Here is a 22,273-nt window from a genome sequence, read left to right on the forward strand (position 1 = left end):
TCTGTAAGTGTGCTAATAACAAGGGCTGTTTCAACAGGGAACACCAGGGCGGATGCGGCAGCACAGCAGACAAAAGAAACTACATGTACTTTACTATCTGACAATAACCTCAACATTTGTTTTCTCTACAGATCATGCAGATTTTTGATACAGGGCAGAATGTGCCCAATAAAATAATGGCTATGGATGAATTTTGCTAACTATTCTGGCCTGGGTTATTATTGTGGCAGAAAGAAACAGTGCCACGCCTGCGCAGCACATAACTTAATTTTCCTTTTGCAGAATGTCAGGATGGATTGCATCAAAGAGAACTGATTCTGTTCCAAATGTATAAATATTGTTTTGTTGACATAAGCAAAGTGGGTTGAGTGTTTTTCAGAAAAAAAGAAAAAAAAAAGGACTCTGAGTGCTATTAATTGAGCAAGAAATTATCCGGTGATAATGTTTCAGTTTGTAAAATGAGAAGAAACGAATGGTTTATTGGACAAATGTTGAGCATATCATCAGCAAGGTAAACAAATGGTGAAAATTCCACAGGTCACACCAAAAGGGACGATCGTCTAGACAAGCGGTCACTAACAAAAATACTTAAGGTCTCCATTCACAGGTGACAGCAGGCAGGAAATGGTTCATTCCAGTGGGGGTGCGCAGTTGTGATCTGAGGGAAAAATCTTGTAATGATCAGAAAATGGTTGGAGAGTGTGACACCTGGGTACAAGCCTCTCACCTTAGACTACACCGACAAGCCTCAACTATCCTATATAGCAGAAAGTGAAGGATCAAGGGCTTGTGCTAGTAACGGCCTCCCTTGCCAACGAGGGAAAGGCCATTGCAACGACTCGCAAAGAGTCACCCTGGTGAAGACGGAATGTCCATGGGGCGAACGAGATGATCAGCACACCTGGAGGTAGATGTGGACCAACTAATGGTTTAAGTTTAGCAGAAGAATCTGTTTTGTGATGATTTTGATGATTTTATTTGATTAAATCAAACTAGGGCTTAGTATTGATATAGATCTAATGATTTGATTGGTGCAAATGTTTTCAGGAAAAGTAGAAAATCTATTCAATGATGTGAAGTACGGTCATAAGCTAAAAAGACGGTCGGTCTGTAATAGAAAAGTCAGAGTTCATTTTTAACAAAAATTCCCAAGGATGAACAAAATTAGGCAGACAATACAAGTAGCGGAGGCTACAGTGGAACATGTTAAATTGAGTTAAGGTATGCGTTTTCCTACTGTGATCTATTCTATTTCTTTTTTATACTGAGGTGACTGAGGGTCTGATCTAGGTCAGGAGTGCAATAACAGTGATTATTAATTTAGCCCAGCTTCAGATAAACCTTTACTTGCTTGCTATAAAATTAAGGGCCTATCCTTACAAAAACAGCCTAAGCTTTTTCCTTTTAAATTCTTTTTTTACTAGTTTAAGAAGAGTGATCAGAGATGAAGAGATGTAATGACTTCAATTTGTTGCAGTATTAGTATTATTGTTTTGTTTATCAGTGAATGATAAAAAGGGGGAATTGTAATGGAAAATTTTGATTTCCATTGATCTTCAACATATATTGCAAAGTAATGCGTCACGGATCTATATTGTCAATGTGTGAAACAAGATATATGTATGTACTTGCCTGGGGAGGGGCTGGGTGTGACGCTTCAGGAACATATGGGACAGGACCTTTGACCCTAGTATCTGACAGTTTGTGTCTTTAGGTATAGAAACGTGAACAGCAATGGGTCCCTTATCTATATGGGTCAAAGAAACAGCCGCTGGGAAGGAACCTTGAAACAGGGTATAAAGGCTGCCCATCTCTTCCTGTCTGGGTCTCACTCACTCCACAGCGTAACTTCTGTGTGGTTGACTGGGACTATTCTTGCAAGAATAAATACTTTTTAAAAGACAATTGGATTCAGAGTGTGTCTTACGCAGTGATGAAGGGTTAACAGAATTCTTGCCACTAACAACGTGAAGGACTATAATGCGTTAAGAGCTCGCTCAAGAACTGGGGAGCTAAACCATGTAGTGCTTTGTAAGTAATCAGCTATATTTTAAAATGTATACGTTGTTTAATAGGGAGCCAATGCAATATTGACAGAACCGGGCTAATATGGTCATACTTCCTGGTTCTGGTAAGAACTCTAGCTGCTGCATTTTGGACCCGCTATAGTTTGTTTACTAAGCGTGCAGGGCAACCACCCATAATAGCATTACAATAATCTAGCCTTGATGTCATGAACGCATGAACTAATTGTTCTGCATTTTTCATTGAGAGCATGAGACGTAATTTAGATATATTTTTAAGATGAAAAAATGCAGTTTTACAGATACTAGACACGTGACTTTCAAATGAAAGATTGGTATCATAGAGCACACCCAGGTTCCTAACCGACGACGAGGACTTGACAGAGCAGCCATCAAGTTTTAGACAGTATTCTAGGTTATTACGTGAGGAAGTCTTTGTCCAATAATTAGAATCTCTGTTTTTTCAGAATTTAGTAGGAAATTGCTAGTCATCCAGTTTTTTATATCAGCTTTGCATTCCGTTAATTTTGTGAATTGGTAAGTTTCGTCAGGGTGTGAAGAAATATTGAGCTGTGTATCATCAGCATAATAGTGAAAACTAATGCTATGCTTACTAATGATATCTCCCAAGTGTAGCATGTACAGAGTGAAAAGCAACGGTCCTAGTACTGAGCCTAGTGGTACACCATACTGAACTTTTGATCGATAAGACATCTCTTCATTTACTGCTACAAACTGATAACAGTCAGAGAAGTATGATTTAAACCATGCTAATGCAATTTCACTAATGCCAACTTAATTTTCTAGTCTATTTAAAAGAATGTTGTGGTCGATAGTGTCAAATGCAGCAGTCAGGAGAGACTTCTAACTACTGGAGAGGCTATGTAATTAATTACTTTTGAAATAAAGTAATCAGAACAGTAACTTGATTACTTTTAAAAGGTGTAATTAGTTATCAGTAATTTAATTACATTTCCTGAGTAACATTGATGAGGTGACAGCACAGTTGGCTTTCATTGCTACTAGTTCTTTGATGTTGGTTTGGTGTGTCATGGCCTTAACTTGAAGTATGTTTTTGACTATTTTTGGTTAATCTGTATATGAAGTACTTTCTGAATAATCTATTAATTAAATGAAAGACACCACAAGTAAAATTGGTTTACCATTGGTTAAATGTCCCTGGTTTGAATATCTCAATAGGAAAGCACTGTTTCTATTCAAAACCTTGTTTGAATATTTGCACTTGTGTGAAATGTTCTTAGTCTTATGAGATTTTAAAACCATGCTTTGTATAGGTGCATCTCTACACAGATTCCTACCTTTGGCCACAGGGGACGGAGTTGGCACATGGTGTCTGCATCCTTGATTGCTTGGCTGAAATTCTTCATTTCCAAAAGCAGCTCTGCCCGCCGAGCCAGAAGCCAACATATAGAGGGCTCTGTAGAGAGAAGAATGGGTAGGTTTTACATAAAAGTAGGACTGGGAGATAAAACGATATAGCATATTATTGCGATTTTTCCTCGATAAAACAACACCAAGAGTTCGATAAATGTTCGTTTTAGTGTACAAATCGCCGTAAGTTACCATGGATTTACTGTTGTAACACTAACTGCACCATGGTTTTGATCCACTTCAAATGTTGACTACTGTATATTCCCATTCATATTTAAGTTTTTTTGCACACCAATGTGACTAGGAGCATGAAATTTTCCAGCCAGGAAAATAACATTTTTTACCTAGACCCACACATTTTGTGAATATTCAATTTATCCTTTTAAAATGTTTTTTTTTGGCTCAGTCTGAACATGTTGAACAATGATTATTAAATCAAACAACAACATTGTTGATGATAAATTCAAAGTTATTTTTATTTATTTTTTTAAACGCTATAAATCCATCCATTTTTTTTTCCAAAACGCTATAAATCCATCAACTTTTTCCAAAAAATGATGGTTTGTCTTTAAAAAAAAAAAAAGGCATAATAAATACATTGGCATTCAGTAAAGTGTCGAACCCATAACAAGTCGAACCATTGTCCACTTTACATAGAACAAATCACGACATTACCTTGTGTATGTGAGTGAGTGGCGTTCACACCAAACGCGAATAGAGCGTCTGGCGCAAGTGATTTTCATGTTAAGTCAATGTGAAGACGCGTTTACGCGCATCTGAGTTTACGTGCGAATGAGGCGAATTGAGCGTCTGGCGCGATACGCGCGAGTGATTTGAGGGTGAGAGAGAATTCTGATTAGTCCAGAGGATATATCGCGTTTAGGCTAAAAATAGGTTCGGCGCTTATCGCGTTTTGGAAAGAAACTGCATCTTGCAGTACATTTTAAACAAGGAAATATAGCGATTTGGCATGAAACGTTGATGGAGCAGTGAATAGGTTCAGTACACAACAAAATGACACGACAAACAAATTTTTTTTTTTTAAATGCCGTTTATCGCGTTTTGGAAAAGAGCTCTTCATATATATACAGTGAGGAAAATAAGTATTTGAACACCCTGCTATTTTGCAAGTTCTCCCACTTAGAAATCATGGAGGGGTCTGAAATTGTCATCGTAGGTGCATGTCCACTGTGAGAGACATAATCTAAAAAAAAAAAATCCAGAAATCACAATGCCCTGAAAGGGCGAAGGCCCTATTGTTTTCGTAAGGATTATTTAGGGCCCAAGCCCTGAAAGGGCGAAGGCCCTATTGTTTTCGTAAGGATTATTTAGGGCCCAAGCCCTGAAAGGGCGAAGGCCCTATTGTTTTTGTTAGGATTATTTAGGGCCCAAGCCCTGAAAGGGCGAAGGCCCTATTGTTTTCGGTAGGATTATTTTTATTATTTAGGGCCCAAGCCCTGAAAGGGCGAAGGCCCTATTGTTTTCGGTAGGATTATTTATTAGGGCCCAAGCCCTGAAAGGGCGAAGGCCCTATTGTTTTCGGTAGGATTATTTATTATTATTATTAGGGCCCAAGCCCTGAAAGGGCGAAGGCCCTATTGTTTTCGGTAGGATTATTAGGGCCCAAGCCCTGAAAGGGCGAAGGCCCTATTGTTTTCGGTAGGATTATTTATTAGGGCCCAAGCCCTGAAAGGGCGAAGGCCCTATTGTTTTCGGTAGGATTATTAGGGCCCAAGCCCTGAAAGGGCGAAGGCCCTATTGTTTTCGGTAGGATTATTAGGGCCCAAGCCCTGAAAGGGCGAAGGCCCTATTGTTTTCGGTAGGATTATTAGGGCCCAAGCCCTGAAAGGGCGAAGGCCCTATTGTTTCCGGTAGGATTATTTATTAGGGCCCAAGCCCTGAAAGGGCGAAGGCCCTATTGTTTTCGTAAGGATTATTATTATTAGGGCCCAAGCCCTGAAAGGGCGAAGGCCCTATTGTTTTCGGTAGGATTATTTATTATTATTATTATTATTATTATTATTATTATTATTATTCTTATTTTTCTGTCAACCTTTCGGGCACTTTTGAAACCCTTAACGTGCTCGAAAACTCTTGAAACTTTGCACACAGGTCAGAACCCGCGGCCATCAGGGCCGGGCTGAAGCTGGTACCCGGGCGTGGCAGGGGGGCTCAACAGCGCCCCCTTGAACGGGGTCCGAAAACTTGGTCCATAAATCAGACACGCTTGCATGTAATAATATGAAACTCGGTACATATATAGATCTCATCGGGCTGAACAACTTTCGTACTTTTACTTTTTACGCCAGCCCAACAGGAAGTCAGCTATTAAGGGTTGTTTGGAAACGCATGGTCTGGTATTTGAAACACTTCTCCTAGGGAATTCACCCGATCGCCACCAAACTCGGTGTGCATGAAGTCAAGGCATTGAGGATGAAAAATTGCCAGGGGATTTTTGATATCTCGAACGGTTTGGCCGTGGCGAGGAAACGAATTTATGGCGAATAATGGAAACAGGAAGTGTGTTATAACTTCTGCATACATTAACTGATCTTGATGAAACTTCAGCAGTGTGTTCGTTGTAAGAGGCCGATCACATGGATGTGACTATTGTGAGTCAAAGTTATAGCGCCACCAACTGGCAGCAGGAAGTGTCACTTTCAAAATGCTTTGAAATCACCCTCTTATTTTTATCCGATTTGCTTCAAACTTTATGTTTATAATGTAGACACACGGCAGATGTAGACCTGTGAAAGGATTATTGATATCTTAGATACTGTTGCCGTGGCAACGCATCAAACTTTAATATTCTTTTCGGATGCTTTTGAGACTCTTCACATGCTTGAAAATGCATGAAACTCGACAGACACATCACATTTATGATCCAGTAGACATGTGCAAAGTTTCAGAAACGGGCGTGGTGAGGGGCTCAGTAGCGCCACCTTTAGTCAAAAATGGGGGCTTAGTTTTAAGTAGAGTCACAAAAATCAGTATGTATATTGTTCTCATCAAGCCGGACAACTTTCTAATTTATAGTCATAAGCTGTGACCAACAGGAAGTGAGATATTTTGGTTTGAATGTGATTTTTTGGAGAATTCTCTCCCTCTCTCTCTCTGCCTCTGCGTCTCTGTGTGTGTGAGGGGTGGGGGGATTTGTCTTTTGAGTGAGATTTGTTTAAAATTCCTGTTTTTCAAGGTTTCAGGGGCTTTTGGGGCCTTTAACGTGCTCGAAAACTCTTGAAACTTTGCACACAGGTCAGAACCCGCGGCCATCAGGGCCGGGCTGAAGCTGGTACCCGGGCGTGGCAGGGGGGCTCAACAGCGCCCCCTGGAACGGGATCCGAACACTTGTCCATAAATCAAACACACTTGCATGTAATGATATGAAACTCGGTACACATATAGATCTCATCGGGCCGAACAACTTTCGTGCTCTAAATTTTACGCCAGCCCAACAGGAAGTCAGCAATTATGGGTTGTTTGGAGAACGCTTGCTGTGGAATTTGAAACACTTCTCCTAGAGAATTAATTAAATCGCCACCAAACTCGGTGTGCATGAAGTCAAGACATTGAGGATGCTAAATTGCGGACGGATTTTTGATATCTCGAACGGTTTGGCCGTGGCGAGGACACGAATTTATGGCGAGAAAAGAGAAACACGAAGTGTTATAACTTCTGCACACATTAACTGATCTTGATGAAACTTCAGCAGTGTGTTCGTGGTAAGAGGCCGATCAGATGGATGTGACTATTGTGAGTCAAAGTTATAGCGCCACCAACTGGCAGCAGGAAGTGTGTCACTTTCAAAATGTTTTTGACAAAAGTGGGGGGGTTAGTTTTACCCACAATTACAAAAATCAGTATGTATATTGGTCTCATCGAGCCGGACAACTTTCTAATTTACAGGCATTAGCTGCAACCAACAGGAAGTCAGATATTTTGGTCTGAATATGGATTTTTTGTTAAATCAGCCTCTGAGTTTTTAGTTACTCCTCCTAAAAGGTTTATTTTATTCCCACCAAACTTTTTCAACATGATAAAAATATATTAATGATGCTAAATTGTAAACGGATATTGAATATCTCAAACGGTTTTGCTATGGCGAGGGATTAAATTAATGTCAAAAAGGAAGCAGGAAACATCTCATAACTTCTAAAAATGTAATTATACACCATTTATTTTTATATAAAATTATACAAATATTAGAACTAAACCTATTTTATTCTGTTTTTGCAATTCAAGAAGTATGAAAAAGTTAAAAACAGGCTATTTAGTGCTATTTGGTTCAACAAAAAAGCAAACATAGGGCTATACTGCCCTCTTGTGTCCAAAAGGATATCAAAATAGTATATAAAACGTTTTACTAGGTAGGCCTATTGTATTTAAATATTAATTTATTAGGTATATGACTGTGAGGATATTTTCCCATCGGTTAATCGACGTGTGACATGAGCGGGTGCTTTTAAATCGCTAATATAAAAGTGAAAGTAAAAAACGGACGTCCGCACGGACATTGATAATGGTGGAACGTTTAAACGTTTAAACGTTGGAAAAAATGATACTTTTAAACATAACACTAAAGCGCCATTAGGTGTCGCCAGGCGATCGTCTTAATGAGCGAGTCATTAATTAATTCGTTCAGACGATTCGTTCGAATGACTGAGTCATTCATGATTGAGACAGATGTTTATGGATTGGTCATTGAATCTTTGAGTCAACCGATTCGTTCAAAATGCTGAATCATTCAGAAATGAGAAAACAAGTTGCTGTGAGATGCGCGATGGTTCTGCTGTGATCTTGGTTTAACTATTTTTGCTGCTGAAACAGAACAAAAACAGTCAATATTGCATCTAAAATGTAAGTGACTTAATTGTAACTGTTTATTAACCTGTTGTATGAAATCAATGTCACAGTTTCAATCGTGATTGTATTCAGGAAATAGTTGCCTACTCGTCAAGTGAGGTTGCTTAACTCTATCATATGTTATAAAATATATAAAAACTCCATATTTGTCATTTTTATAGTCAGTATGTTGTTAACTGGTTTGCTTTTTTGTGTGCTGCGCTCATTTGTTTACAATTCTCCTGGAGAAGCAGCATGAGCCTCAGCAGTGCAACCTTGTTACCATTGATCAGTAATACATTCATTTTTAACTGCTGATTGCAACTTAAAATGAATGTAATGAAATTAGAATAATCTCTCGTTTTAGTGACTCCCAAGTTATTTTTTTGTTATTGGCGTTCTAATCAGGCTATACTCTGGTCGGGCAAGTACAATTCTCTTTCAGGTAGGCCTATTGTATTTATATATAAATATATTAGGGATGTGACTGTGATAAAATTTTCCCACCGGTTAATCGACGTGTGACACCGCTGAGGGCTTTTAAATCGCTAACTATAGTATACTATATACTAGTAAAATACAGACGTCTGCACAGACATTGATAATGGTGCGTAGTAGAGCGAGCATTTTCAATGTATTCCTATGGATGTAGGAATTAACTAAAACATTTCTGTACAACTCTGTACACATATAGATCTCATCGGGCCGAACAACTTTCGTGCTCTAAGTTTTATGCCAGCCCAACAGGAAGTCAGCTATTATGGGTTGTTTGGAAACGCATGCTGTGGAATTTGATGTACTCCTCCTAGAGAATTCATCCAATCTCCTCCAATCTCGGTCAGCATGAAGTCAAGACATTGAGGATGCTAAATTGCGGACGGATTTTTGATATCTCGAACGGTTTGGCCGTGGCGAGGAAACGAATTTATGGCGAATAATGGAAACAGGAAGTGTGTTATAACTTCTGTATACATTAACTGATCTTGATGAAACTTCAGCAGTGTGTTCGTTGTAAGAGGCCGATCACATGGATGTGACATTTGTGAGTCAAAGTTATAGCGCCACCAACTGGCAGCAGGAAGTGTGTCACTTTCAAAATGCTTTGAAATCACCCTCTTATTTTTATCCGATTTGCTTCAAACTTTATGTGTATAATGTAGACACACGGCAGATGTAGACCTGTGAAAGGATTATTGATATCTTAGATACTGTTGCCGTGGCAACGCATCAAACTTTAATATTCTTTTCGGATGCTTCTGAGACTCTTCACATGCTTGAAAATGCATGAAACTCGACAGACACATCACATTTATTATCCAGTAGACATGTGCAAAGTTTCAGAAATGGGCGTGGTGAGGGGCTCAGTAGCGCCACCTTTAGTCAAAAATGAGGGCTTAGTTTTTCCTAGAATCACAAAAATCGGTATGTATATTGTTCTCATCGAGCCGGACAACTTTCTAATTCACAGTCATTAGCTCAGACCATCAGAAAGTCAGATATTTTGGTTTGAATGTGGATTTTCTGGAGAATTTTCTCTCTCTCTCTCTGTCTCTATGTGTGTGTGTGTGTGTGTGGAGGGGGTGGGGAGGATTTGTCTATTCCATTTAATCTTTGTTTTTCAAGGTTTCAGGGGCTTTTGGGGCCCTTAACATGCTCAAAAACTCTTGAAACTTTGCACACAGGTCAGAGCCCACAGTCATCAGGGCCGGGCTGAAGCTGGTACCCGGGCGTGGCAGGGGGGCTCAACAGCGCCCCCTTGAACACGGTCTGAAAACTTGGTCCATATATCAAAAACTCTTGCATGAATTAATATGAAACTCGGTACACATATAGATCTCATGGGGCTGAACAACTTCCGCACTCTAAGTTATTAGCTCCGCCCAACAGGAAGTCGGCTATTATGGGTTGTTTGAAAAACGCATGCTGTGGAATTTGATGTACTCCTCCTACAGAATTCATCCACTCGCCTCCAAACTCGGTCAGCATGAAGTCAAGACATTGAGGATTCTAAATTGCGGATGGATTTTTGATATCTCAAACGGTTTGGCCATGGCGAGGACACGAATTTATGGCGAGAAAAGAGAAACACGAAGTGTTATAACTTCTGCATACATTAACTGATCTTGATGAAACTTCAGCAGTGTGTTCATGGTAAGAGGCCGGTCAGATGGATGTAACTATTGTGAGTCAAAGTTATAGCGCCACCAACTGGTAGCAGGAAGTGTGTCAATTTCAAAATGCTTTTGACAAAGGTGGGGGGGTTACCTTTACCCACAGTTACAAAAATCAGTACGCATATTGGTCTCATCGAGCCGGACAACTTTCTAATTTACAGTCATTAGCTCCGAGCAACAGGAAGTCAGATATTTTGGTTTGAATGTGGATTTTTTGGATATGTCAGACTCTTGAGTTTTTAGCTACTCCTCCTAAGTGGTTTATTTTATTCACACCAAACTTTTTCAACATGATAAAAATACATTAAAGATATATATATATATATATATATATATATATATATAAATATAGCTGCGAGCAGCGATGAAGGGCCAAAGCCGGGGGCACCGCCACCCCGGTGCCTTTAGGTAACTAAAGGCACCGGGGTTGCGGTGCCACCGGCTTGGGCCCGTAATCGCTGCTCGCAGCTATATTTATTATTATTATTATTATTATTATTTTGTCAAGGTTCCGGGCACTTTTGGGGCCCTTAACATGCTCGAAAACTCTTGAAACTTTGCACACGGGTCAGAACCCGCAGCCATCAGGGCCGGGCTGAAGCTGGTACCCGGGCGTGGCAGGGGGGCTCGACAGCGCCCCCTGGAACGGGATCCGAACACTTGTCCATAAATCAAACACACTTGCATGTAATAATATGAAACTCAGAACACATATAGATCTCATCGGGCCGAACAACTTTCGTGCTCTAAGTTTTACGCCAGCCCAACAGGAAGTCGGCTATTATGGGTTGTTTGGAAACGCATGCTGTGGAATTTAATGTACTCCTCCTAGGGAATTGATCCAATCGCCTGCAAACTCGGTCAGCATGAAGTCAAGACATTGAGGATGCTAAATTGCGGACGGATTTTTGATATCTCGAACGGTTTGGCCGTGGCGAGGAAACAAATTTATGGCGAATAATGAAAACAGGAAGTGTGTTATAACTCCTGCATACATTAACTGATCTTGATGAAACTTCAGCAGTGTGTTCGTGGTAAAAGGCCGATCACATGGATGTGACTATTGTGAGTCAAAATTATAGCGCCACCAACTGGCAGCAGGAAGTGTGTCACTTTCAAAATGCTTTGAAATCACCCTCTTATTTTTACCCGATTTGCTTCAAACTTTATGTGTATAATGTAAACACACGGCAGATGTAGACCTGTGAAAGGATTATAGATATCTTAGATACTGTTGCCGTGGCAACGCATCAAACTTTAATATTCTTTTTTGATGCTTTTGAGACTCTTAACATACTTGAAATTGGATGAAACTCGACAGACACATCACATTTATTAGCCCGTAGACATGTGCAAAGTTTCAGAAACGGGCGTGGTGAGGGGCTCAGTAGCGCCACCTTTAGTCATAAGTGGGGGGGTTAGTTTTATCAACAGCAACAAAACTTGGTATGTGTATTGTTCTCATCAAGACGGACAACTTTCTAATTGACATTAACTATCTCCGACCAACAGGAAGAGAGATATTTTGGTTTGAATGTGGATTTTCTAAAGAATTTTCTCTCCCTCTCTCTGTGTCTCTGTGTGTGTGAGGGGAGGGGGGATTTGACTATTGCTTTTATATTGTTAATCAAGGTTTCAGGGGCTTTTGGGGTCCTTAACGTGCTCAAAAACTCTTGAAACTTTGCACACAAGTCAGAACCCCCTGCCATCAGGGACGGGCAGAAGCTGGTACCCGGGCGTGGCTGGGGGGCTCAACAGCGCCCCCTTGAACAGGGTTCTAAAACTTGGTCCATATATCAAACACGCTTGCATGAATTAATATGAAACTCGGTACACATATAGATCTCATCGTGCCGAACAACTTTCCCCAGGTCAAGTTTTACGCCAGCCCAACAGGAAGTCGGCTATTATGGGTTGTTTGGAAAACGCTCGCTGTGGAATGCGAAGTACTCCTCCTAGAGAATTCATCCAATCCCCACCAAACTCGGTGTGCATGAAGTCAAGACATTGAGGATGCTAAATTGCGGACGGATTTTTGATATCTCGAACGGTTTGGCCGTGGCGAGGAAACGAATTTATGGCGAGAAAAGAGAAACACGAAGTGGTATAACTTCTGCATACATTAACTGATCTTGATGAAACTTCACCAGTGTGTTCGTGGTAAGAGGCCGATCAGATGGATGTAACTATTGTGAGTCAAAGTTATAGCGCCACCAACTGGCAGCAGGAAGTGTGTCACTTTCAACATGCTTTTGACAAAAGTGGGGGGGTTAGTTTTAACTACAGTAAAAAAAAAAAGTTTGTATATTGTTCTCATCAAGCCGGACAACTTTCTAATTTACATTCATTAGCTCCGGCCATGAGGAAGTCAGATATTTTGGTCTGAATGTGGATTTTTTTGCAAAATCAGCCTCTGAATTTTTAGCCACTCCTCTTAAAATATTTATTTTATTCCCACCAAACTTTTTCAACATGATGAAAATACATTAAAGATGCTAAATTGTGAACGGATATTGAATATCTCAAACGGTTTTGCTATGGCGAGGGATTAAATTAATGTCAAAAAGGAAGCAGGAAACATCTCATAACTTCTAAAAATGTAATTATACACCATTTATTTTTATATAAAATTATACAAATATTAGAACTAAACCCATTTTATTCTGTTTTTGCAATTCAAGAAGTATGAAAAAGTTATGAACAGGCTATTTAGTGCTATTTGGTTCAACAAAAAAGCAAACATAGGGCTATACTGCCCTCTTGTGTCCAAAAGGATATCCAAATAGTATATAAAACGTTTTACTAGGTAGGCCTATTGTATTTAAATATACATTTATTAGGTATATGACTGTGAGGATATTTTCCCATTGGTTAATCGATGTGTGACACGAGCGGGTGCTTTTAAATCGCTAATATAAAAGTGAAAGTGAAGACGTCCGCACAGACATTGATAATGGTGCACACACGTTGGAAAGAATGATACTTTTAAACATAACACTAAACCGCCATTAGGTGTCGCCAGGCGATCGTCTTAATGAGCGAGTCATTAATTAATTCGTTCAAACGATTCGTTCGAATGACTGAGTCATTCATGATTGAGACAGATGTTTATGGATTGGTCATTGAATCTTTGAGTCAACCGATTCGTTCAAAATGCTGAATCAATCAGAAATGAGAAAACAAGTTGCTGTGAGATGCGCGATGGTTCTGCTGTGATCTTGGTTTAACTATTTTTGCTGCTGAAACAGAACAAAAACAGTCAATATTACATCTTAAATGTAAGTGACTTAATTGTAACTGTTTATTAACCTGTTGATGAAATCAATGTCGCAGTTTCAATCGTGATTGTATTCAGGAAACACAGCCTACTCGTCAAGTGAGGGTGCTCTTATCATATGTTATAAAATATATAAAAACTCCATATTTGTAATTTTTATAGTCAGTATGTTGTTAACTGGGTTTCTTTTTTGTGTGCTGCGCTCAGTTGTTTACGTTTCTCCTGGAGAAGCTGCACGAGCCTCAGCAGCGCAACCTCGTTACCATTGATCAGTAATACATTTATTATCAACTGTTGATTGCAACTTAAAATTAATGTAATATAATTAGAATAATCTCTCGTTTTAGTGATTCCCAAGTTATTTTTTTGTCATTGACGTTCTAATCAGGCTACTATGGTCGGGCAAGCTAAACTCTCTTTCAGGTAGGCGGCCTATACTATGTATGTGACAGTGAGAATATAATTTTACCACCGGTTAATTGACGTGTGACACCGCTGGGGGCTTTTGAATCGCTAACTTAAAAACGAAAGTAAAATATGTTCGGCCGCACTGACATTGATTATGGTTGGGAGCAGAGCGAGCTTTTTCAATGAATTCCTATGGAAGTAGGAATGAATTCCCGTGCAGCCGTGAGCATTTTATTTCAATTTTAAAGTTAGCACCATAAAGTATATTTTTATGTCTCCACTGTTCAATCACGCCCATGACACACACACACACACACACACACACACCAGCATTGCAATCTTGACATCGCAGCCTGTTCATTATAGCCCTAATAAAATATAATTATAAAATAGTCAACCTAACTTATCAAAATTACACTGCTCTGTTTAAATAGTCAGTAGTACAATTTGTACCATTTTTTTGTGAAGTGACAAGACAGAGAATATTACTTGTCTGATATATATATAATGTATATATCTTTTGTTATATATATACTGTATATATAACTAAAGGTAACTAAAGGCATCGGGGTTGCGGTGCCACCGGCTTGGGCCCGTAATCGCTGCTCGCAGCTATATTTAGGGCCCAAGCCCTGAAAGGGCGAAGGCCCTATTGTTTTCGGTAGGATTATTATTATTATTAGGGCCCAAGCCCTGAAAGGGCGAAGGCCCTATTGTTTTCGGTAGGATTATTATTATTATTATTATTATTATTATTATTATTATTATTATTTTGTCAACCTTTCGGCCACTTTTGGGGCCCTTAACATGCTCGAAAACTCTTGAAATTTTGCACACAGGTCAGAACCCGCGGCCATCAGGGCCGGACTGAAGCTGGTACCCGGGCGTGGCAGGGGGGCTCGACAGCGCCCCCTGGAACGGTATCCGAACACTTGTCCATAAATCAGACACGCTTGCATGTAATAATATGAAACTCGGTACACATATAGAACTCATCGGGCCGAACAACTTTCGTGCTCTAAGTTTTACGCCAGCCCAACAGGAAGTCGGCTATTTAGGGTTGTTTGGAAACGCATGCTGTGGAATTTAATGTACTCCTCCTAGGGAATTCATCGATTCGCCTCCAAACTCGGTGTGCATGAAGTCAAGACATTGAGGATGCTAAATTGCGGACGGATTTTTGATATCTCGAACGGTTTGGCCGTGGCGAGGAAACGAATTTATGGCGAAAAAATGAAACAGGAAGTGTGTTATAACTTCTGCATACATTAACTGATCTTGATGAAACTTCAGCAGTGTGTTCGTTGTAAGAGGCCGATCGCACAGATGTGACTATTGTGAGTCAAAGTTATAGCGCCACCAACAGGCAGCAGGAAGTACATCACTATTAAAATGCTTTGAAATCACTGTCTTATTTTTACCAGATTTGCTTCAAACTTTATGTGTACAATGTAGACACACGGCAGATGTAAACCTGTGAAAGGATTATTGATATCTTAGATACTGTTGCCGTGGCAACGCATCAAACTTTAATATTCTTTTTTTATGCTTTTGAGACTCTTAACATACTTGAAATTGCATGAAACTCGACAGACACATCACATTTATTATCCAGTAGACATGTGCAAAGTTTCAGAAACGGGCGTGGTGAGGGGCTCAGTAGCGCCACCTTTAGTCATAAGTGGGGGTGTTAGTTTTATCAACAGCAACAAAACTTGGTATGTGTATTGTTCTCATCAAGACGGACAACTTTCTAATTTACATGAACCATCTCTGACCAACAGGAAGAGAGATATTTTGGTTTGAATGTGGATTTTCTGAAGAATTTTCTCTCCCTCTCTGTGTCTGTGTGTGTGTGAGGGGAGGGGGGGATTTGACTATTGCTTTTATATTGTTAATCAAGGTTTCAGGGGCTTTTGGGGTCCTTAACGTGCTCAAAAACTCTTGAAACTTTGCACACAGGTCAGAACCCACGGCCATCAGGGCCGGGCTGAAGCTGGGACCCGGGCGTGGCTGGGGGGCTCAACAGCGCCCCCTTGAACGGGGTTCTAAAACTTGATCCATATATCAAACACGCTCGCATGAATTAATATGAAACTCGGTACACATATAGATCTCATCGGGCCGAACAACTTTACCCCGGTCAAGTTTTACGCCAGCCCAACAGGAAGTCGGCTATTATGGGTTGTTTGGAAAACGCTTGCTGTGGAATGTGAAATACTCCTCCTAGAAAATTCACCGTGCCCCCTTCAAACTCGGTGTGGATGTAGTCAAGACATTGAGGATGCTAAATTGCGGACGGATTTTTGATATCTCGAACGGTTTGGCTGTGGCGAGGAATCGAATTTATGGCGAGAAAAGAGAAACACGGAAGTGGAATAACTTCTGCATACATTAACTGATCTTGATGAAACTTCAGCAGTGTGTTCGTGGTAAGAGGCCGATCAGATGGATGTAGCTATTGTGAGTCAAAGTTATAGCGCCACCAACTGGCAGCAGGAAGTGTGTCACTTTCAACATGCTTTTGACAAAAGTGGGGGGGTTAGTTTTAACTACAGTAAAGAAAAAATAGTTTGTATATTGTTCTCATCAAGCCGGACAACTTTCTAATTTACATTCAATAGCTCTGGCCATCAGGAAGTCAGATATTTTGGTCTGAATGTGGATTTTTTTGCAAAATCAGCCTCTGAATTTTTAGCCACTCCTCTTAAACTATTTATTTTATTCGTACCAAACTTTTTCAACATGATGAAACTACATTAAATATGCTAAATTGTGAATGGATAATAAATATCTCAAACGGTTTTGCTATGGCGAGGGATTAAATAATGTCCAAAAAGGAAACACTAAAAATCTTCTAAAAATGTAATTATATACCATTTATTTCTATATAAAAGTATACAAATATCACAACTAAACCCATTTTATTCTGTTTTTGCAATTCAAGAAGAATGAAAAAGTTAAAACAGGCTATTTAGTGCTATTTGGTTCAACAAAAAAGCAAACATAGGGCTATACTGCCCTCTTGTGTCCAAAAGGACATCAAAATAGTATATAAAACTTTTTACCAGGTAGGCCAATATTGTATTTAAATATACATGTATTAGGTATGTGTCTGAGGATATTTTCCCACCGGTTAATCGACGTGTGACACGAGTGGGTGCTTTTAAATCGCTAATATAATAGTGTAAGAAAAATAATGATAATGTTGCACACACAAATCACACACATGTGGGAAAGAATGATGCTTTTAAACAACACTAAACCGCCATTAGGTGTCGCCAGGCATCCATCTTAATAAGCGAGTCATTGATTCATTCGTTCAAACGATTCGTTCGAATGAGTCGATCATGATTAAGACAGATGTTTATGGATTGATCATTCAATCTTTGAGTCAACCGATTCGTTAAAAATGCTGAATCGTTCAGTTATGAGAAAACACGTGATGCGTGATGGTTCTGCCGTGATCTTTGTTTAACTATTTTCGCTGCTGAAACAGAACAAAAACAGTCAACATTGCATCTAAAATGTAAGTGACTTAATTGTAACTGTTTATTAACCTGTTGTATGAAATCTAGGGGTGGGAGAAAAAATTGATTCTTAGATGCATCGCGATGCGGACGTGGACGATTCTGAATCGATTCACAAATGTCAAAAAATCGATTCTCTAAAAAAATATTTTTCTAATAACGTAATATTGACGGAAGGCAAAAGGCGGAACTCTAAGCGGACGTGCGTGCAGTCTGTGGCGCGCACATAACAGAGAAGTTTCTTCTGCTCACCAAGGCTGCATTTATTTGATTAAAAATACAAACAAAAACAGTAATATTGTAAAATAGTATTCCAATTTAAAACAGCTGCTTTCTATTTTAATATATTTTAAACTGTTATTTATTCCTGTGATCAAAGCTGAGTTTTCAGCATCATTACTCCAGTCGTCACTGTCACATGATCCTTCAGAAATTATTCTAATATGATGATTGATACTCAAGAAACATTCATTATTATTTTAAATGTCGAAAACAGTTGTGTACAGTCTTTGATGAATAGAAAGTTCAAAAGAACAGCATTTATCTGAAATCTAAAGCTTTTGTAACGTTAAACACTACCGCTCAAAAGTTTGTGGTTAGTAATAATTAAAATTTTATTTTTGGGGGAAAGAAATAAAATAAATCAGTACTTTTATTTATGAAGGATGAGTTAAACTGATCAACAGTTACAGTAAAGACATTTATAATGTTAAAAATATATATATTTGAAATATATGCTGTTCTTTTGAACTTTACATTCATCAAAGCATTTTGAAAAAAAAAAATCTGTACACAACTGTTTTCAACATTGAAAATAATAATGAATATTTATTGAGCATCAATCATCATATTAGTATGATTTCTGAAGGATCATGTGACACTGAAGACTGGAGTAATGATGCTGAAAACTCAACTTTGATCACAGAAATGAATTACTATGTAAAATATTTTAAAATTGAAAACAGCTGTTTTAAATTGGAATAATATTTCACAATATTACTGTTTTTGTTTGTATTTTTAATCAATAAATGCAGCCTTGGTGAGCAGAAGAGACTTCTCCTAAAAACATTAAAAATCTTACTGACCCCAAACTTTTGAACAATAATATATATATATATATATATATATATATATACATATATATGTATGTGTGTGTATGTATGTATGTGTATATATATATATATATATATATATATATATATAAATATAGCTGCGAGCAGCGATGGAGGGCCAAAGCCGGCGGTACCGCCACCGGGTTGCGGTGCCACCGGCTTGGGCCCGTAATCGCTGCTCGCAGCTATATTTATTATTATTATTATTATTATTTTGTCAACCTTTCGGGCACTTTTGGGGCCCTTAACATGCTCGAAAACTCTTGAAATTTTGCACACACGTCAGAACCCGCGGCCATCAGGGCCGGACTGAAGCTGGTACCCGGGCGTGGCAGGGGGGCTCGACAGCGCCCCCTGGAACGGGATCCAAACACGTGTCCATAAATCAAACACGCTTGCATGTAATAATATGAAACTCGGTACACATATAGATCTCATTGGGCCGAACAACTTTCGTGCTCTAAGTTTTACGCCAGCCAAACAGGAAGTTGGCTATTTAGCGTTGTTTGGAAACGCATGCTGTGGAATTTAATGTACTCCTCCTAGGGAATTCATCGATTCGCCTCCAAACTCGGTGTGCATGAAGTCAAGACATTGAGGATGCTAAATTGCGGACGGATTTTTGATATCTCGAACGGTTTGGCCGTGGCGAGGAAACAAATTTATGGCGAAAAAATGAAACAGGAAGTGTGTTATAACTTCTGCATACATTAACTGATCTTGATGAAACTTCAGCAGTGTGTTCGTTGTAAGAGGCCGATCACATGGATGTGACTATTGTGAGTCAAAGTTATAGCGCCACCAACAGGCAGCAGGAAGTACATCACTTTCAAAATGCTTTGAAATCAGTGTCTTATTTTTACCCGATTTGCTTCAAACTTTATGCGTACAATGTAGACACACGGCAGATGTAAACCTGTGAAAGGATTATTGATATCTTAGATACTGTTGCCGTGGCAACGCATCAAACTTTAATATTATTTTTTGATGCTTTTGAGACTCTTAACATACTTGAAATTGCATGAAACTCAACAGACACATCACATTTATTAGCCCGTAGACATGTGCAAAGTTTCAGAAACGGGCGTGGTGGAATGGCTCAGTAGCGCCACCTTTAGTCAAAAATGGGGGCTTAGTTTTTCCTAGAATCACAAAACTTGGTATGTGTATTGTTCTCATCAAGACGGACAACTTTCTAATTTACATGAACCATCTCCGACCAACAGGAAGAGAGATATTTTGGTTTGAATGTGGATTTTCTGAAGAATTTTCTCTCCCTCTCTCTGTGTCTGTGTGTGTGTGAGGGGAGGGGGGGATTTGACTATTGCTTTTATATTGTTAATCAAGGTTTCAGGGGCTTTTGGGGTCCTTAACGTGCTCAAAAACTCTTGAAACTTTGCACACAGGTCAGAACCCACGGCCATCAGGGCCGGGCTGAAGCTGGTACCCGGGCGTGGCTGGGGGGCTCAACAGCGCCCCCTTGAACGGGGTTCTAAAACTTGATCCATATATCAAACACGCTCGCATGAATTAATATGAAACTCGGTACACATATAGATCTCATCGGGCCGAAACAACTTTACCCCGGTCAAGTTTTACGCCAGCCCAACAGGAAGTCGGCTATTATGGGTTGTTTGGAAAACGCTTGCTGTGGAATGTGAAATACTCCTCCTAGAAAATTCACCGTGTCCCCTTCAAACTCGGTGTGCATGTAGTCAAGACTTTGAGGATGCTAAATTGCGGACGGATTTTTGATATCTCGAACGGTTTGGCTGTGGCGAGGAATCGAATTTATGGCGAGAAAAGAGAAACACGGAAGTGGAATAACTTCTGCATACATTAACTGATCTTGATGAAACTTCAGCAGTGTGTTCGTGATAAGAGGCCGATCAGATGGATGTAGCTATTGTGAGTCAAAGTTATAGCGCCACCAACTGGCAGCAGGAAGTGTGTCACTTTCAACATGCTTTTGACAAAAGTGGGGGGGTTAGTTTTAACTACAGTAAAGAAAAAACAGTTTGTATATTGTTCTCATCAAGCCGGACAACTTTCTAATTTACATTCAATAGCTCTGGCCATCAGGAAGTCAGATATTTTGGTCTGAATGTGAATTTTTTTGCAAAATCAGCCTCTGAATTTTTAGCCACTCCTCTTAAACTATTTATTTTATTCGTACCAAACTTTTTCAACATGATGAAACTACATTAAATATGCTAAATTGTGAATGGATAATAAATATCTCAAATGGTTTTGCTATGGCGAGGGATTAAAGTAATGTCCAAAAAGGAAACACTAAAAATCTTCTAAAAATGTAATTATATACCATTTATTTCTATATAAAAGAATACAAATATCACAACTAAACCCATTTTATTCTGTTTTTGCAATTCAAGAAGAATGAAAAAGTTAAAACAGGCTATTTAGTGCTATTTGGTTCAACAAAAAAGCAAACATAGGGCTATACTGCCCTCTTGTGTCCAAAAGGACATCAAAATAGTATATAAAACTTTTTACCAGGTAGGCCAATATTGTATTTAAATATACATTTATTAGGTATGTGTCTGAGGATATTTTCCCACCGGTTAATCGACGTGTGACACGAGTGGGTGCTTTTAAATCGCTAATATAATAGTGAAAGAAAAATAATGATAATGTTGCACACACAAATCACACACATGTGGGAAAGAATGATGCTTTTAAACAACACTAAACCGCCATTAGGTGTCGCCAGGCATCCATCTTAATAAGCGAGTCATTGATTCATTCGTTCAAACGATTCGTTCGAATGAGTCGATCATGATTAAGACAGATGTTTATGGATTGATCATTCAATAGCTATATTTATTCTTATTTTTCTGTCAACCTTTCGGGCACTTTTGGGGCCTTTAACATGCTCGAAAACTCTTGAAATTTTGCACACAGGTCAGAACCTGCGGCCATCAGGGCCGGGCTGAAGCTGGTACCCGGGCGTGGCAGGGGGGCTCAACAGCGCCCCCTTGAACGGGGTCCGAAAACTTGGTCCATAAATCAGACGCGCTTGCATGTAATAATATGAAACTCAATACACATATAGATCTCATCGGGCCAAACAACTTTCGTACTTTTACTTTTTACGCCAGCCCAACAGGAAGTCGACTATTTAGGGTTGTTTGGAAATGCATGCTTAGGAATTTGAAACACTTCTCCTAGGGAATTCACCTGGTCGGCACCAAACTCAGTGTGCATGAAGTCAAGACATTGAGGATGAAAAATTGCCAGGGGATTTTTGATATCTCGAACGGTTTGGCCGTGGCGAGGAAACGAATTTATGGCGAATAATGAAAACAGGAAGTGTGTTATAACTTCTGCATACATTAACTGATCTTGATTAAACTTCAGCAGTGTGTTCGTTGTAAGAGGCCGATCACATGGATGTGACTTTTGTGAGTCAAAGTTATAGCGCCACCAACTGGCAGCAGGAAGTGTGTCACTTTCAAAATGCTTTGAAATCACCCTCTTATTTTTACCCGATTTG

The 22,273-nt window shown here is 39.4% G+C and overlaps 1 protein-coding gene across 1 annotated transcript in view; it reads right to left on the reverse strand.

Annotated features, from left to right (window-relative positions):
• The window catches only part of lonrf2 (LON peptidase N-terminal domain and ring finger 2), a 195,351-nt gene that overhangs the window by 122,415 nt on the left and 50,663 nt on the right, over positions 1-22,273 (reverse strand). The window contains exon 2 of the mRNA XM_084107169.1: positions 3,344-3,462. Coding sequence (XP_083963295.1) covers positions 3,344-3,462 — 119 coding nt within the window. The remainder of the gene's footprint in view (positions 1-3,343; positions 3,463-22,273) is intronic.

This window comes from Abramis brama, assembly GCF_963993115.1.
Source record: "Abramis brama genome assembly, chromosome: 2".
Taxonomy (NCBI): Eukaryota; Metazoa; Chordata; class Actinopteri; order Cypriniformes; family Leuciscidae; genus Abramis; species Abramis brama.